The 15,649-nt window shown below is 40.9% G+C and overlaps 1 protein-coding gene across 1 annotated transcript in view; it reads left to right on the forward strand.

The window, feature by feature from the left end:
* The first annotated feature begins 1,112 nt into the window (after positions 1-1,112).
* The window catches only part of FCHSD2 (FCH and double SH3 domains 2), a 305,717-nt gene continuing 291,180 nt past the window's right edge, over positions 1,113-15,649 (forward strand). Inside the window, exons 1-2 of the mRNA XM_061201281.1 lie at positions 1,113-1,649; positions 3,429-3,526. Of these exons, the coding sequence (XP_061057264.1) occupies positions 1,629-1,649; positions 3,429-3,526 (119 nt within the window). The 5' untranslated portion in view covers positions 1,113-1,628. The remainder of the gene's footprint in view (positions 1,650-3,428; positions 3,527-15,649) is intronic.

The following is a 15,649-nucleotide window of genomic DNA, read 5'->3' on the forward strand; positions in this document are numbered from 1 at the left end:
ACCTCAAGGGAGGCTGATATCCCTACCCCCAGATGGTCTGGATAGAGGAGGAAGTTGGGGTGGGGAGAGCCGCCCAGAACATCCTCACTGGGAGATGAAGCCTGAGCTCACCCAGCCAGCCAAGGGCAGGCAGAGTGGACTGGCACCAAGAGGTCCTGACTCCCATTCAAGAGCTTTCCTCTATTGCCCCTGCTGCCTCCTTTATTTTTCCTCATGATTGTGATCGGCACCTGTTTCTCTATAACCCAGAGAACACTCAGTTACCCAGAGATTCTAGTCCTGCTGTGTAACCTTCATTAAGGTCTCCACTCCTCTGCCTCCCATTTGTGAAATGGGGATCCTGGCCTTAACAACCTCATGGTCCTCTAGCACGCAGTCCACACTCTTTGACTTGGACGCCCTGTAGCAGGGAACCGATTTTTTCTTTGCAGGGCAACTAGACGCCCTCCCCCAAGCCAGGCACCCTCGGCCGCTGCGAAATGACTTGTCCACGCTCGCTCCTTGGTGCCTAGACCGGCCAGGCTCATCCGCCCGAGGGGAGAGGGGTGTTGGAGGACCGAGAAGCAAAAAACGGGACTCTCCTACTGCCACAGCCATGCTGTCCCCCCCATTATCTCACACACACACACACACACACACACACACACAGACATGCTGCCCTCCCATACACACACACACACACACACACACACACTCCGGCAAGAGGCGGGGGCGCCTTATGCGCGTGCGTCCGCGCAAAGCCCTCTCCCGCCCACGTGCGCGCCCCCGGCCGGGGGCGCGCGCCGCGGCTGGCGGGAAAGCGCGCGGGAAGCCCCCAGCTGGCTCCCACTGTGGGGGAGGGACAACAGGAGGCGTTTGGAACGTGCCATTCTCGGAGAGAACGGGGGGATTTTCGTGCTGCGGTAGCATTTTTATCCCTCTCATTCGCCGACCGATCCGTTAGCTCCCCCCGTCCCCCGCCGCGATACGGAGCTCCGCGCCGGGGCCACGCTCCCTCCCTGCAGCCAGGCCCGGCCCCTCGAACCCAGCTCTGGCCTAAGCTATTCCCTCCGCCGCCGGAGCGGGGCGCTGCGCCACGCGCTGGGGCCGGAAATTCCCGCGGCCAGAGTGGAGGAACCCAAGCGGAGAGTGCGGCGCCGCCTTCCACCTCCCCCGGCCGGGCGCGGGTGTTGGGCCCAGCGAGAGCCAGGCTGCCTGAGTGGGGGCGGGGGGGGCCGCGTCTGAGGAGCCGCGGAATCGGCGGCGGGTGGATAGCCGCGGCGGGCAGGGAACCGGACGACGGGAGTGCTCCTCGAGAGCCGCTCGGCGAGCTGGGAGAGCCTGCGCCCCCGCACCCGGGCCCCCGCCCCCTCGCGGTCTCCGCCTCCTTGCCTCACACACCCCCAGGGCCGCCGGAGCCCAGGCCTTCTCGGCGCTTCTCCTCCTTCTCTTCACACTCACCCTCGGACCCGGGTTGTCCTGCCATCCGCCGGCCTTGCTCCCTCCGGGGCGAGTCCTCGTTCTCAGGTTCTCCTTAAACACACACACAAGCACACGCCCGCTCGCTGGGCGGCCTTCTCCTCTTGGCCCTCCTCCTCCCTTCCTCACTTACGCCGCCGTCGGAGGAAGATTGATGTCCCTTCAGCATCATGCAGCCGCCGCCGAGGAAGGTGAGAATGCAGCTAGGGGTCTTTGAGGTTTTGGGGGGGGATGCGTACAAGGAACGGGGCTGGGGCGACCACTGCGCCCCCTCCCCCTTTGCGCAAGGGGCCGTGACCGCCGTCGTCTCGGGCTTGTCACTGAGTTGCCGCCGGCTCCTGGCGGGGGTCGCGCGTGTTTGGTGCCTTCGCGTCGGAGGGGCGGCCAGGGCTCGTCCCCTCCACCGCGCCGTAGACCCCCCCCCCCATCCCCAGACATTTAACAAGAGTTTCGGGTGTGCGTGTGTGTATGTGTGTGTGTGTGTGTGTGAGAGAGCGAGCGCGCATGGCAGTGCTGCTCTCTGCAAAGTGCTTTCTCGGGGCTGCACCGAGGGGAGGCGGGGGAGCCCCTGCAGCTTGCAGAGCCTTTTGCTTGTGTGATTGTTTAGTCTGCACCAGGTTTGAGCCCTCCGCCCGCTTGTCGCCACCCTCCCCCATTGGCAAATTTACAGGGAATTTGTTTCCAGCCTAGCCTTAATGTTTGGCCCGCTTTTCCCACGGGGCGACCGCAGAGAAGTCGCAGTAGTCACCCCCACCCCAAGGGAAAACAAGAAATTAAGCATTGAGCGGTCCTGTCTTTCTCTTCCCCATTCCTGCCCCGCCCCTCCGACTAGGGGGCGAGGAAGGTGGTGGTTCTGTCCCCAGGAGAGCGAGAACCGGGCCGTGCTTGGCGTTTGAGCCGTGATCTGGGCTTCGGGTGGGAGTGACGGAGTGACGGGTGCTCCGGGCTTGTCAGCAGCTTCCCCGCTTCGCCCTTCCAGAACTGTTTCAATGTCCTCCTCCCAGTTTTCCCAGGGACTGAGGCTGTGTCCTTGTCTTTTCAATCCTGCAGATGGTTCCTGAGTGTCTACTCTGGGTGGAGGAGGCTGTTCTATCCTCCCCTTGTGGGCAAACATTTGCTGAATGCCTAACTCATTCGTGTCTGCTCCCTCTTTTTTCTCTTTCTTAACCCGGGTTCTCCGGTTAAGTGAGTCTTTTTCTTTCACACACGTACACTTACCCCTCCGGTAGCCCTGCTTCGGCGATGGGGGTTCCAGGCCCACTGTAACCTGGATCCTGGCCTGGCGGGAGAGGCACTGGCCGGTTTGCATATACTGTTCTAGCTGTTTGAAGTGGAAACGCCACGGGGACCGGCTTGCTGTGGTGGCTTAAAAGCACTGCATATGTTGGAAGGTCACTTTTGCTTTCTTCTTTGTGAGAAAGAGATTGTGATTTGATGTGCTGTCCAGCAAGTTGAGGGCATTATCCTGAGAGTGTGCTTCTCGTAGCCATTATGGAATAATTTATGTAGTTGATTCATGCATATAATTTCATGATTGTGTAAGTTTCGGTCATGAGATATTAGGCATTCTTATGCCCACTTCTCCCATCTACACTCTGCTCACCTCTCCTGATGTTTTAATGTCTTTGGATCCTTTTTGGAAGAAATAGAAGACAGACTCTTTTAAAGACCTGGAAATGTATTGAGCTTGTACATGAAATGAAATGACTGGCAGTTTATTTTGCACCTCTTTAATCTGTAATTTTTATACTCGTGTACTTTCATTTAGCCTCTGCTTCAGGTTGTTTTAGCTAGTTTTTTCATTAATTATCTGCAGTAAACAAAATTATGTGGTTAATAATGGGTTTATGGTCCTCTGGGGAGAGGCAAGTAAGAGTTATATATTCTGACAAGTATTTTGTATTTTCCTTAAGTAATTTTTTTGTTGTTAAAGTTGCAGTAAGGCCTCATAAATATATGGTATATTTTAGGTGAAAGTTACACAAGAACTGAAAAACATTCAAGTTGAGCAGATGACAAAACTTCAAGCCAAACATCAAGCAGAATGTGATTTGCTTGAAGATATGAGGTAAGGTTATAGTAAATAGTTTGAGAACTTCTGTATCTCTATTTCAAACAACCTTTGCATTACCAAGCTCCAGGAACTGATGATGGAATTTCCTTTTGGATTTCCTGCTTTAAGGCTGTTAGAGCTTTGACTCAGCTAGAAATTATAACTGGAATTAACACAATACAAACTTTTTTCCTGTAGTGGAGAAACCTATAACCTACACATACTATTATGAAAAAACAAGGTTCTTACAAATTTATCAGTCAGATTATAATCACTGAAATAGAAATTCTTATTTAAATAATTTTTCTGCTAAATTGACCTTTCTGCATTTATTGACCTTAACGATTTCACGTGGAATTTTAAACTGACACATGGTTAATGGTTAATATCTGGGGGTGAGCCAGTCAATCTCAGATGATTATTAGAACATGATAAATATAACTTTGTCTTTGAACATTAAATCTAGTGGGAAATGTGTTTATCATATTTTATCATTAAAGTTACTTGTACCCCTATTCAAGATAGCTTTGAATTTAAAAGATAAGACATCTTGCCAGCCTTGTGAAAGTCAATGTCTTTCTTTATAGAGGTAATCATGACTCATTTTATTGAAAGAAACACCACTGTTTTAACAATCCTATAATACAAACTGACAGTTCAACAAACATTTTTGTAAAGGAAAATGATTTGCATGTTGAAACAGAGTTGCTGCAATTATTTCCCTTTATTAATACATTTATTAAATTGGAATTGGGTCTGTAAGCCTCATCAGTTACTTATTTTTTCCTGTGGTGCACAACCTCATGTTGGTTTCATGAAAAATATTAACTATATGTTATTATAATAAAATTATATGTGTTTGGATAGCTGAATTGTTCGTAGCCCAAAGATTTTTACTTAGAGTTCCTTTCCCCCCCATATTTAATTTAGATACTAAATTAAATTAATATTTCTACTATTTACGTATCTTTTCAGGGTTTCTAACTAAGGCATATTAATTTAGACTCATCCAAACTTGGATATACCAAGATCATTGTTTTCTGACTGAAAACTACTCTTTTTTTTTTAACTTTTTATTTTATATTGGCATATAGGTGATTAACAATGTTGTGTTAGTTTCAGGTGAAAACTACTCTATTTTAATTCTGTATTTGTTTCTTTGTTTTTCTTGTGGACACAGGGAAATTTTTAGACTTAAATAATTCCTGTGCAAGACACCTGAAACTTTTCATATGGTTACGAATTAAGCTTTTAACATCTATTAAGTGAACGAAGGTATTTTATATTTTAGTAGTTTAGGAAGGCAAAATTCGTTTGTAAGTAAAGATCCTCTGTGGGGTATGGATAGTCAGTAGTCATTAAGTCCTTTTGATTATATTCAAAAGACCTCTTGTTTGCATTTTCTCTATTTCCCCTGTTGCTTGTACCTTGACTTATGGTCAGCTATATGGACACGTCACTGCTAAGTTGATGTAGATTGTTGCTCCTGTTGCTACTGTTTAGTTGTTTGTATTATTTCTGACTTCATCACATTTCACTAGCATTGTTGCGGTAATATCCTAATTACTGTAGTGTTCTCATATCTTCCACCTCCCAATCTCTCCTTTTAAATCTGTTTTCCACGTTGTTACCAGTTAACTTTCTGATAATTGTTTATTTATTTATTTTATTTTTTAAAAAATTAATTAATTTATTATTATTTTTGGCTGCGTTGGGTCTTCGTTGCTGCGCATGGGCTTTCTCTAGTTGTGGCGAGCAGGGGCTACTCTTTGTGGTGCGCAGGCTTCTCCTTGAGGTGTCTTCTCTTGTTGTGGAGCACGGGCTCTAGGCACGTGGGCTTCAGTAGTTGTGGTGTGTGGGCTCAGTAGTTGTGGCTCACGGGCTCTAGAGCGCAGGCTCAGTAGTTGTGGCGCACGGGCTTAGTTGCTCCGCGGCACGGGGGATCTTCCTGGACCAGAGCTTGAACGTGTCCCCTGCACTGGCAGGCAGATTCTTTTTTTTTTTTTTAACATCTTTATTAGAGTATAATTGCTTTACAATGGTGTGCCAGTTTCTGCTTTATAACAAAGTGAATCAGTTATACATATACAAATGTCCCCATATCTCTTCCCTCTTGCATCTCCCTCCCTCCCATCCGGCAGGCAGATTCTTAACCACTGCACCACCAGGGAAGTCCCTCTAATAACATTGTTTATTACGTATCAGGTTCTCTGTGGTCTTCTGGATAAAGACCAAACACTTTGTCATAGCACATGTGGCCCTTTGCAACCTAGGTACAAGCTACAAGCTTCATTTCCTGGCTTAGTTATTACCATTTCATGCCCTTGCATATCCTTTCTCCTTATTCCCCCTGCCCTGGCCACTTAGGACTTATGGTTATCTAATTGTGTTCTTGACATTCATGCCTTTGTGCCCTCCTAATTTTCACCTGGCAAATTCTGGTTACCACTAAGTTTGCAAGTTTGACCTTCTCTGTGATCTCAAAGAATTTTGATTTTGTACATGCTTCTGGCTTCCTCCCTCATGCGAATTCCTTGAAGTCAGAGGCTAAGTCTTATTCATTTTTGTATATTTGTACCCTTTGTAAACAGTTGGCAGAATTGTTAAATGAATGTAACTGGTTATATTTAAATGCAGCTTATTTGTGTTTAAGCGAGATATTTTATAAGCTTTGTTTGTAGGGGGCTGTAGTGGTGTCTCTTGAGCTTGTGTTTTAATTTGATTCATGTAGGCACTTTAAAATGTACTGTGGCTATTTGATGTAGAGCATATCTGTATTTAAATATAATATGTAAATACAGAGACTGTTGGTGCTCCAAGGATTCATGGATTCTTTATTATTTTAAAGGAGTCAGTGTGTTTTTCTTTGTATTAAATAAATGGGATGAATCCCTTCATTCCTATATAGTTGTGAGCAGAATACTGTATTACCTCCTAAAACATGAGTTTAGGTTTCTGATTTGCTTTCTTTCCCCCCAATGGTAATACTGAATTGGAAATTGAAAATTTTTTACTCTCAGTATTCATAACTTTAATTGCTTGAGGAGGAAGTGGTCTGGCTTTGTTGATCTGTCTTAGCAAGTGGAATGACCTTTTAAAAAAATTCATTAGAAATCTCTGAACTTGGATTTTTATATGTATTATGTTGTAAAGGATCTTGCCTACTTTTCCTTTTTTGAGGCTCTCACCACCTTCCTCCCCAAAATCCCACAAATAGCTCTCCTCACTGATGCACCCCCACCAGTGTTATGCTCAATTTAAATTAGTATGAATTCACCCCCCAAAGTGCAAATACCTTTTATTCTTGACATAAAGAAGTAAGTAAACAGAGAGAAATTTTTTGACTTTAAAAAAAGTTAAAAAAAAAAAAAAAGACCACAACACATTAAGCTGTAAATAGGAAAATTTTATTCTGGGTTATGGCTAGTTTCCACTCCCCTCCCCCCTTCTTATCTTCTGGAATTTTGAAAGGAGATCAATTATGATATAGTTTTTTTCCTTTGCTCTCTTCCCCTTCTTAAGTTCATTTGAGTTCCAGGGGTGCATGTAGAAGCTGGTGTGTTGGAGTAAAGTATGAGAAGGAAAGATAACTCATTTGTTGTTAATCAGGGAAATTCCATGCTTTGGGGAGATTTTTATACTGAAGTGCTTCCCGTTGACTTTTGCTGTCAGCAGTAGACTAGCACACTTTACTTTCTTTTTAGTTTATTATTTTTTATTCTCTCTTTGCTTTCTAGGGCCACTTATAAATAAGTTTCTAAATACTACAGCCTATGTGTTGTTTATTAATATAATGTATTTCTTGTTTATTCTTATGATGTGCTAACTCGAGTCAGTAAAGAAAGTTCTTTGCAGGGATGCAGAATATAAAGAATTACCTTCTTAGCAGACATTTTTAGGTCATTATATAATATTGAAAAGTCATAGAATTTTAGAGTCAGGTGGATACTGTGATGTTTGCTGATTTTATAGATGAAAATGGAAACCGAGACAGTTGATAGGAAGTGAATCATATTGAGGTGGACTCTTCAGTTATTTCTCCTAATTTCTAGACTAGTGTACTTTCCCCTATATCTGTATTTCCCAAGCTTCTAACCAAGGAACTCATCATGGCTCCCATTTTTGGAAACATTTTGCATATCAAAAAGTACACTTTTTGTTTTATTTTTCACCTTTCATATACTGAGCTGTCAGTCAGCTTTGAGTCAGTATTTTAAAACTAGTAACATGAGTCCAGCCAAAGGCAAAGATACTTAAACTTTACCTCAGAGCAGGTTGAGGGTATGTGTGGTTTCTCACAGATGTTCTGAAAAATTTAACCTGGCTCAAGAAGCGCTTGTCCTTTCTTTGCAGACATCTGGAGGTCTAGTGACCTCAAGTGAGGAATTGCTATACTGTATGTTGCCTTCTCTAAACTGTAGGTTCATGGGAGTCACTGGGGATTGGATTCTGAAGTCTGTTGATGGAAGCTCTGAGACTTTTTTTCATTGCCTCAGAGACCTTTATGTCTAAAAGGGAAACTTAGAGGTAATCTGGTCTAGAGGGTTTTTTTAAAAACAGGTTTATTGAGATCTAATTCACTTGCCGTACAATTAACCCATTTAAAGTTTTTTTGTATATTCATAGGGTTGTACAACCATCACGATACTTTAACTTTAGAACATTTTTGTCCCTCCTACAGGAAACTGCCTATTAGCAGTCACTTCCCATCACCTTATCCAGCCTTAAGCAATTATTACTTTCACTCTCTGTAGAAGCAGAATCTATATAAATGGAATCATACAATATGTGGTCTTTGGTGACTGGCTTTTACTTAGCATAATGTTTTCAACTTTCATCCATGTTATAGCATCAATACTTCATTCCTTTTTTATTGCAGAATAATATTCCACTGTATGGATATACCACATTTTATTAATCTGTTCCTCAGTTGATGGACTTTTTTGCTAATATTTTTTGCTATTTGAGCAAATTTTTCTGTGGACTTATGTTTTCATTTATCTTGGGTATATACCTAGTAGTGGAATTGTTGGGTCATATGGTAATGATATGTTTAACTTTCTGAGGAACTTTTCAAACTGTTTTCCAAAGTGGCTGTACCATTTTATATTCCCGCTAGCTATAATGTATGAAGGTTCCAGTTTCTAAACATTTTTACCAGTGTTTGTTATTGTCTGTCTTTTGATTATAGCCATTCTAGTAGGTGTGAAGTGGTATCATATTGTGGCTTTGATTTGCATTTCCCTAATAGCTTATGAAGTTGAGCATTTTTTCATGTGCTTACTGGCTATTTGCATATCTTCTTTGGAGAAATGTCTATTCATATCCTTTGCCCATTTTTTAATTGGGTTATTTGTCTTTTTCTTATTGAGGTGTAAAAGTTCTTTAAATATTTATCTTATCAGCTATATGATTTGCAAATATATACAGTATTTGCAATATTTTTCCCACTCTGTGGAAGAATCACCTGAGGTAATTCTTATGTGCCCTAAATTTTGAGAACCACTGAAGTGGTGAAAAGAATAAGGACTATGAAGATAGACCAGAGATTGAAACCCAGCTCTGTCACTAATGCTGGATAATCTAGGACAAGTTATTAAGGTTCTCTGAGCCTCATATTTCATGTATGTAAAACAAGGTTAATGCTTAACCTTTTTGCTTTTCTGTAAAAGTTAAATGAGAAAGGTGAAATGCCAAGCATGGTAGATATTCACCATTGGTAGCTATAGGATGTTGTCTTATACAAGGTAACAAAATAAGTTATTGTGTTTTATTAATTCTAAGAAGCACATTTTTTTTACATTCTTATATTTCTGAAATCCGGATACATCTTACAGTTGCTTTTTGGTTTGGTGTTTGTCCTTGTCTCTTCGTGCACAGAACTTGCAGAGTAGTTAGCAGCAGGCTTGGAAGAAAATCCCAGAGATAATGGTTTGAATACAAATGTTGGATCACCCAGGCTTTTGTAAAATAAATTTATTTATTTATTTATTATTTTTGGCCGCATTGGGTCTTCATTGCTGCGCACAGCTTTCTCTAGTTGCGGTGAGCGGGGCTACTCTTTGTTGCGGTGCACGGGCTTCTCATTGCAGTGGCTTCTCTTATTGCAGAGCTCGGGCTCTAGGCACGAGGGCTTCAGTAGTTGTGGCACGTGGGCCCAGTAGTTGTGGCTCGTGGGCCCTAGAGCGCAGGCTCAGCAGCTGTGGCACACGGTTTAGTTGCTCTGCGGCATGTGGGATCTTCCTGGACCAGGGCTTGAACCTGTGTCCCCTGCATTGGCAGGTGGATTCTTAACCACTGTGCCACCAGGGGAGCCCCCCACCCAGGCTTTTGATGGCACAGAGGATGATACTGTGTGGAAAAACAGTAATGACTGATTCAGAAAAGTGATTCAGAAGCGTTTGAGCCTGAGTGTGACCAGTTTATGCACCAGTTTATTTCATTTACCTTTTAAAAATTGTGCACAAGAGTAATACATGCTAAAAATCTAATTAATGGGGACCTCCCTGATGGTCCAGTGGCTAAGACTCCATGCTCCCAATGCAGGGGGCCCGGGTTTGATCCCTGGTCAGGGAGCTAGATCCCGCATGCCACAGCTAAAGATCTCGCACGCTGCAACTGAAAGATCCAACATGTCGCAACGAAGACCTGGCGCAGCCAAATAAATAAATAAATAAATAAATATTTTAAAAAAATCTAACGAAGTTTAAAAGAGCTCTTTTAATAAGTATAAATAAAAATTGTATCAATAAGTGATAGGGTCTTGTATCAATTTAAATGGCAGCATTTTTTCTTAGTGGAAAATAATGTGACTTGCAATCAGTGGAGTTTTAGATATGATGAAAATTGGAAGTAGCAGGTCAGGTGCTGGACCCTGGTCTTTTTCATTCATTCAGCAATCATTGTTTCTCAATCCAGTACTCTTTCAAATTAGAACTTGATGTAAATCATGAGAGGGAGAATTTTTTAAACAGAGCCATATGGAATTAAACTAAAGAGTAATAATGAAAGTTACCCACCACTTGGGTTAAGAACAGAACTGTTGAAGAATTTTTATGTACAGTTTTCCTTGATTTGGTCTTTTTAGCCACACCCAAGTATATACATATGAGAGATGGTGAAGATGATCTGAGTGGTAGGGTAGCTGATCACAGCTACTGGAATGAGTACCAGCTTAGAGATATACAACCTGGGTACGAATCCTAGTTGTTAATCTTTATTAATTATGTGAATTTGGCCACAAGTTACCACAAGTTACTTAAACTTTTGTGAGCCTCATGTTTCTTATCTGTAAAATAATGATAATTATAATACCTTATGGGGCTATTTTGATAATTAAAGTAATGCACATAAAAGCTTTCTTGCATAGTGTGTAGAACATAGTAGGTGCTCAAAAAATGCAAGTGGACTGTAATTTTGCTAAGTAATTGAGAACATCAGTTCAGAAATTATGGTCTTTGACTTATTCATCCTGTAAAGAGTTAACCTGTGAGTTAAAAAATGTAATGAACCTCAAAGATAAACTGTTCAAGTAATACCAAAGAATTTTCTTCACTAAGTTCAGCAGCCTTAGGTACCTTCCATCTTTCTGTGTGTTGATAATGATTCTCCTTATGATTGCTGGATGGCATATTACAGTTCCAAGCATGCTATTCTCATACAACATTAGTGGAAAAAGAGAAAGGAAGTGCAGTTTCTCCTCATGCAAAATTTCCCTCTTTACCTTCCCTCCTTTCCTTCTACTAGGGAAGACAGTTTCTACCAGAAATTATCCCAGAAGACTTTCCCTTGTATCTCATTGGCTGAGTTTGCTTCATATGCCCCTGCAGCCTAGCTGCAAAGGAGGCTGGGAATGTGATCACCTTCTTGGAGAGGTGGTCTTTGCCAGTAAGAAATAGGTATTGGTGGCAGTAATATGGCTTTTCCACGTTACTGTTTGCCCTGTTTGCCACAGGGACCCATTTCTAATTTACTCCTAGTGTTTCCCATAAAAGTGTAAAAAATGTGTTGACTTTAGATTATGAAAGATATAGCTAGAATTCCAGTTGTCCCAAGCAGATTGGGAATAAGAGACTCCTTAGAAACCATTTGTATCCCCTCCTTTCAACTGCTTTTAAGTTCAGTGTCTTAGGTCGGGAGTAGGTTTTTGTATTTACCATAGGTAATGGGCCAGTAGGCCAATGGCCTCTTAGGATTCTCCTCTTAAGAATACAGGAGTGGTTAAATATCTTGCCACTTTTGGTTTTCTGATAATTTGGGAAAATCGTGGTCTAAGGGCCCTCCAGGTAGTTGCATTTTTGCTGAACTCCTTTTACTTCTCAGGTGAAAGCGTTAATAAGTAGTAAAGCTGCTAAACTGAAAGCAGGGAAGGACAAATAAGAGCTAGAATTACTCCTAGAAACTGAGGATTGGCAATTCAGTCATGAAAGTATAGAGAATGAAGCCTTTTACCTGAGGAGGCCTGTGGAGATTAAGTTGATGTTTTTCTTTGTAAATTCTTCGAATGTTCATTTGAATCCCACAGATGCTGTCTGTTTTGTTGGTGTCAATCTTCAGGAATGATCTGATGCATAAGCAGGAGTTAGTAAGTCTGGTTTGTGCTGTTGGCTCTTCAGTGACTAATTTGGGAACTAGGCACAGAAACGCAACCCTCTAGTTTGTTCCATTGCTGCAGATTTCCTGTCATGTGTTGGTCAGGACTAACTTAATAGAATCTTAGCTGATGTTTTTATTTCATTTTATTGTTTCCTCACAGTATTCCATGGTCATGCTTTAACATTCCATTTGATCTCCTTTTTGGCATTCATGTATGAGTGTCTTGTCATCCAGATGTTTTCTGTTTTGTTAACTTTGAAATAATCCCAATTCAAAAAGAAAATGTTATTTCTGGTGTTATGTAAAGTGTTACCATGTCTGTGGTCCCACAGGAAACAACTGGGAATGTATATCCCTTGATTATATTTTAGTGTTATTTGTTTTCCCCCCATTGGTGGCTGGAGAAGGGGGCGAGAGGCAGAGACTTTTTATTGTATACCCTTTTTGGTAAGTTTTGAATTTGGAACTATGTGAATATTATCTACTCTTAAAACTAAAATTAAATGATTCAGTATTGGTGAATATTTTATTGCTTGTCTGTTAAAGATAACATACTATAAGAATTTATAGTAGTTGATGCTAAAATGTCATTTTTGGCTTTTAGTTAGTTTTTAGTGAAGTTATTTTCATCATTAATAGACTTTACAGTTTATTTCTAATATATGCCAAGTATTAAGAATACTTGATTCACAAACTTCATAAAATGATTGATCTCAGGCTGGTTGTTGTTCAGAGTTGGGGAAACAGGCTCTGTGTATTACTATGTTCTTTTCTTTGTGTGTTGTGGAATTGTTTTGTCTCCAAACAAACAAACATATTGGGTGGTTAGATTGATGTCCAGGCTCAAATTTTATTTTAGTTAACTTTATTCAAAGGTTTTATATCAAAGTCATCATTTAACATATTGTTTCTATGGTAAAATGTATTTTGCATTATTAGCCAACTTTCTCCATGGGGAATTCTTTCATCTGTTTTACTCTAGAGGTATTTTATATACTAGTTTTCTCAGCTATATTGACCTAATTGAATATTTTTGGTATTCCATTTGCTTCTCTTGCATTTTTAGCTATATCTTTCTATTTTTCAAGTGGTTGTTTTAGGTGTTACACCATGCATCTTTAATCATTCATTGTATACCTTGAGTTAATATTATACCATGCCACATAAGACACTTACAACAATCCAGTTCTAATTACTCCATCCCAGACTTTGTGCTGCATACTTTATAAACCTCACAGTACAATGTTAGTTTTGCTTTAAACACAGTTATCTTTTAAACAGATTAAGAGAAGGAAAAAAACTTTTATATTTACCAATTTTGACTCTCTTCCCTTCTTGAGACCAATACATAGGTTTGAGTTTCCATCTGGTATCATTTCCGTTTCGGCTGAAGAACTTCCTTCAGCATTTCTAGTGCAATTCTGCTGGTGACAGTTCTTTTAGCTTTCACTTATCTGAAAGTGTCTTTATTTCACCCTCATTTTTGGAAGATAATTTTTGCTGGATATAGAATTCTGGATTGACAATTGGTCACTCCATTATCCTCTGCCTTCATTGTTTCCCATGAGAAGTTAGTTATTATTTATATACTTGTCCTCTTCTATCTAATGTGCTCCTCCCCCCCTTTCTGATAGCTTTTTTCCTCCTTTTTATTGGTTTTCTGCAGTTTGAATGTGATGTGACTAATGTAAGTACCTTTGTAATTATTTTTCTTGGGGGTTCATTTAACTTTTTGGATCCATAGGTGATGTTTTTCAACAAACCTGGGGAATTTGGGGCTGTTATTTCTTCAAATATTTTTTTCTGCCCCATTCTCTCTTCTTTCCTTTTTGGACTCCAGTTACACGTGTGTTAAACTGTTTGATAATAATCTGTGTTCTTCAGATTGGATAATTTTTTTTAAATTAATTAATTAATTTATGGCTACATTGGGTCTTTGTTGCTGCGCACGGGCTTTTCTCGAGTTGCGGCGAGCGGGGGCTACTCTTTGTTGCGGTGCTTTCCCCCCTGATTATGAGTCACATTTCCTGCTTATTTGCATATCTAATAATTTTTTATTATTTGGACATTGTGGATGACACATTATAGGAAGTTTCGATTGTGTCATCTTTCTTTAATGAGTGTTGAGTTTTGGGGTTTCAACTGAAAGCCTGCGCGTCCAAGGCGTGCAGCATTATCTCCACTCTGGCTGAATTGGAATTCCAGTGTGTCCCAGCAGTGTGCAGTTTCTGGTATCTGTTCGGCTCTTAGGCCTGCAGTAGTGACTCTCCTAGGCCTCATGGAGTCTCACCCTGGCTTATGTGTGGCCTAATACTCAGGCAAGGATGCTCAGGGAACCCCCATGCAGATTGCTGGGGCCACCTCTTCTCACTGTTGTCTCCTCTCTAGTACCCTGTCCTACAAATTCTAGCCTCTTCAGTAGCCCAGAACTGTGATCTCTGCATCTAAATTCAGTGAGACCATCATGCTTGGCTTAGGCTCCACTTCCCTGTGATGGAGTTTGGAAAGTGTCTTGGGCAGAAAGCTGGAGCAGATGTGGTACACACTTCCTATGCTGCCAGTTTCATACCTAAAAATACTAGAGTCATATATTTTGTCTAGTTCTATAGATGTTACTTGAGGAGGGCTAGTCTGGTACCAGTTACTTCATCATGGCTAGAAATGGAAGTCTACTTCTCAGATGTATTGGAAGAAGATATTTAACTGATTATGAATTTATATATGTTTAATATCTACCTAATCTAAATTAATCCTTTGCTTTTGGATATATGAATTTGGATATTCCCTATAAAAATGTATGTATTCTGTAGCACAAAAATTTTTTAACAGCTTTATTAAGATATAATTTTTAAAAAAAGGACATGCTATGTAAAAAAAAAAAGATATAATTCATATATTATGTAATGCACTTATATAAACTGTATAATTCATTGGCTTTTGGTATATTCACCGAGTTGTGCATCTATTACCACAGTCAATTTTAGAACATTTTCATTATGCTAAGAAGAACCCTGCACCCCTTAGCCATTACCCTTCCCTTTTCCCCCCATTTGCCCAGCCCTAGGCAGCCACTAATCTACTTTCTGTAGGTTTACTTGTTCTGGACATTTCATATAAATGGGATCATACAATATGTGGTCTGTTGAGACTGTCTTCTTTCACTTGGCATAAGGTTTTCAAGGTTCATCAGCATTTTAGCATCTATCAGTACTTTATTCCTTTTTATTGTTTGGATATACCACTTTTTTTTTTTTTTTTGCTTTTTACTGTAACATTTTAAAATTGAGGTATAATTGACATATAACATTCTTTTCAATTTAGGTGTACAACATAAAAATTTGATATATGCATATATTGCAAATGATCACAGTAAGTCTAGTTAACATCTATCACCACACGTAGTTGCAAATTTTTTCTTGTGATGAGAACTTTTAAGAACTTTTACTCTCTTAGCAACTATCAAATATACAATACAGTCTTGCTAACTATAGTCACCATGCTGTACATTATATTCCCAGGACTGACTTATAACTGGAAGTATGT

The sequence above is a fragment of the Eubalaena glacialis genome, chromosome 10 (assembly GCF_028564815.1).
Source record: "Eubalaena glacialis isolate mEubGla1 chromosome 10, mEubGla1.1.hap2.+ XY, whole genome shotgun sequence".
In the NCBI taxonomy this organism is placed as follows: Eukaryota; Metazoa; Chordata; class Mammalia; order Artiodactyla; family Balaenidae; genus Eubalaena; species Eubalaena glacialis.